This window comes from Propithecus coquereli, unplaced genomic scaffold (genome assembly GCF_000956105.1).
Source record: "Propithecus coquereli isolate 6110/MARCELLA unplaced genomic scaffold, Pcoq_1.0 Scaffold56, whole genome shotgun sequence".
Lineage (NCBI taxonomy): Eukaryota > Metazoa > Chordata > Mammalia > Primates > Indriidae > Propithecus > Propithecus coquereli.
In genome coordinates this window covers 1,069,780-1,073,102 of record NW_012151507.1, presented here as the reverse complement: position 1 = coordinate 1,073,102, position 3,323 = coordinate 1,069,780, and the positions used below count along the sequence as shown (strand labels likewise).

Here is a 3,323-nt window from a genome sequence, read left to right as displayed (position 1 = left end):
ACTCCAGCTCTGATTTACAGAAAAGGAAACTGAAGTCTAGAGATGTCTAGTGATTTGCTCAAGGACACACAGCGAGTAGATGGTAGGTAGAGATGTCATTAAAGTCTGACTCTGAATCCAGAAAGCTGTCATTTTACCAACCTCCATAAAATGTGTGACAGTCCAGGTAGATGGCAAATGTTTTTGCATGTGTTGGGAACTTGTATTTGCCTAGAAACTGACTTCACCTGTCAGGATAGAAATTAGATAGAAATTAGACAAGAATTAGAAAAAAAGGAACGTAACACAATGGTGAAATGAGAGAAAAAGCAAAATTCAGACAGACAGACCGATGCACACACACACCCAACCCTCAACCCTCCAGAGCTTCCTGCCTGTGAACCGAAAGGGGGAGTGCGAGTTTCCCAGCCCTGCAGGCAGGTGCTCTCAAAGGCCCCTGCAGTCCTCCACTTCCTGAGGAGGTGGCGGCAGAACAAAGCCAGAAGAGACCCCTTTTCTCTTCGTCGTCCCAGCCACGGCCGCCTCAGCGTCTGCCTCCCAGCCCCATCCTGGGAGAAAGGACGAGATGAAGTGGAAGGCGCTTGTTATCATGGCCGTCCTGCAGGCACAGTTTCCAATGACAGGTAGGGCCGATGTGTCGCTGGTAGCGGGGAACTTCTAGAAACTCTTTGTGAGTGTGTACGGGGGGTAGTGGAGGGATGGTGAGAAGCTGGGGTCCCCTTCGAATCCTGTCCTCCCCAAATCAAGGGGCTGCTGAGCTGGGAGGAGTCAGGGCCTGAGCTGGCACCTGCCCCTTCGCAACCCAGTCGGGCGTCAGTTCAGAGCCAGCTGCTCCAGGTATTAATTTTTCCGGTGATGAAGAAAAGAGAAAAGTCTGTGTAGGGGAAGGTCGAGGAGGAAGGAAGCAGGAGAGCAACTGAGGCAGGCCTTGGGCAGAGAGACGACGGAGAGGGTGTGTGGGACAGAGCCGGGTGGGATTGGAAAGTGTCAGCCAGGCCATTTCCACAGTGCGATGTTCTTCTAGTCTCTGCGTCGTCGTTCACCCTCCAGCTGGCTCCGTCACTCGGCCTCTTTCTTTCTGCCCTTGCCAAAAAAGAATATTCCACTGGCCTGAGGGGAGCACGGAGGCCCAGTCTTCCGCAGAGACTTTGCCCCCTCGTGGCCCGAGGGTCCATGTCTAGGCTCAGCCCTGTCATGGCTGCCCCCGTGCCCCGGCCAAGGGCTGCCCTGTGACGCAGCCACCCAGGGCTCGGTGACTCACCCGCCACCCTCCCCTCGGGCAGCTCTCTCCGAGCCAGAAAGCTGGCATCTCAGGCAGAACGTAGAGGGCAGAGGAGAGGACAGGCCTTGTTAAGGCTCCACCGTGAGCAGCAACCAGCCAGCAGGGGAACTTACTCCTCCCCTCGTTCCCGTGTGGGAGCCTGGCTTCCCTGCAAGCCTTTAGCTCCCGTCATGTTTTCCAGCCCAGATGATGGGGAAGACAGCAAGAGAAAAGAAGACTAAATGGACCACTCGGGCATTTGGCATTTTTACAAGAAACGGGACAGGCCATATTGGGATGCAAAGAAAAAGGGAAGGTAGTCACAAACGATGTCCTCCCTCCGCTTGACGGCTCACCTAAGTGTGGGAGTTTGTTCAGTGACGATGGCGGGAGGGCAGGAGAGGCCATCGGCGCTTGTGTTCCACCTCGGGGGGTTCAAAGGACTGTGTAATTGCAGGGTTTACTGCGAGATCATGGCCCTCTTCTCAGAAAGGCCTGGTCGGGTATGAGTCACACGGTGCTGCGGGCTAAGGGCACCAGGGCGAGATCAGAGCCGTGCGTCCCTGTGTGCAGGGGACGGGAGGGTCCCTAACAGCCTGGGAATTCGGTGATTTCCGGGGGAAAGAGCTGAGGGCAAGAGCTTCAGTGTCTGGGCTTCAGGCTTGGGACCCTGCACCAGGGGGGTAATTTCACCTTTCAGGGCCTTTACCTGCAGTCCCCTCACTGGTCGTTTGTTTATTAGGCTTGGGGGCAAAGGCAGGGGCAAAGCAGAGTTAGAAAAATGAAAGGCTGCTTGCGTGGTGGTGGCTGCCACGCGAGGCAAACAAAACCCCACCCGGCGGACGAGCTGGGGCCATGCCCCACTTCCACAAACCGGACAGGCAGAAGAGATCTCGCGTTGCCTGGGTTTGCCACTTTGCAGTGCCCCTTACTTCGCCTCTGTGGAGGCTGACATTTCAGCTCCTTTTAGACAAGGCTAATAGATGAACATTTTCAAAATGCTCTAGTCCAGAAACAAATGCAGTAAGGCAAGGGGTGCGCAGAGAGGCCCCCACGCCAGGGGCTGCGATGGCGCTCATGTTGCCTGAGAGGACGCCCTCCACGACTTCCCCTGGCAGAAAGGCTGCTGGCGGAGTTTGAGTGAAGGTGTTCTCTTTTCTTGCTCAGTTAAGTAACCTGTCTCCTAAGCCCTTTTAAACATCTGTTTTTCACTAAGCATTTTTTCATTTGCATTTCTTTGAAAATGCCCAGATCATTATGATCAGTGAGGACTTAGTCTGTCCACAGGAGGAGGCCTCCCTGAATGACAGTCGCCAAGACGGCCAGCTGAGGCCAGAAGCAGCTAAGATGGCGCCGGGTGGCACGGGCACACTGTTGCCTGCAGACCCCTCAGCGGATCAGTGTCTCTAATGCTCTGTCCCGCGGTGGCCGAGAATGTGCCCGGTGGTCCAGTGAGGAGATCGATGCAGCTCTGACATGCGGGCTCAGGAAACGCAAGACCCCCAGGGTTGTACGTGGCCCTGCTTTTAGTTAGGCAGCTGGACATGGTGCAGAGAGTCAGGCCAATCACAGATGGAATCCCAGCACTGCCACTTCCTATCTGTGCCACCTTAGGCGAGTTACTTAACCCCTCTGGGCCTCAGTTTTCTCCCCTCCAAAGACAGGCCCCTAATACCTTCCTTGCAGAGATGTGAAGATGAAAAGTGATTGTAATGTGCCTGATGCATGGTAGACAGCCAATGAATGGAAGCTGTATTTATTATTACCGTTATTACATCTTCGACTTATCTTCTTAGTCTCAAAATCCGGAACGGGAGATGGAAACCCGTGGCTGAGATTCTTAATCTGCTCTCCATTGTGTCGTAAGGCAGCAGTGGGCATTTTTCCGTCTGTGAAATCCGATTCATCCCCCTTCTGATTTCTGGGCACACTCATCCCCACACAGAAACACAGCAGTGATTGGTAGGACCAAATCATCTGGTCGTAAGATGTCCCTTACAGCACCGTTTTAATTTTTTAAAGACACTTACTCTGTAGGGGAGTATTCTCCCAAAGTGAAAAC

At 53.8% G+C, this 3,323-nt stretch overlaps 1 protein-coding gene across 2 annotated transcripts in view; it reads left to right on the top strand.

Moving 5' to 3' along the window:
- The first annotated feature begins 415 nt into the window (after positions 1 to 415).
- The window catches only part of CD247 (CD247 molecule), an 86,506-nt gene continuing 83,598 nt past the window's right edge, over positions 416 to 3,323 (top strand). For both annotated transcript variants that reach the window (XM_012657799.1, XM_012657798.1), the window contains exon 1: positions 416 to 623. In XM_012657799.1, coding sequence (XP_012513253.1) covers positions 566 to 623 — 58 coding nt within the window. In that variant the 5' untranslated portion in view covers positions 416 to 565. The remainder of the gene's footprint in view (positions 624 to 3,323) is intronic.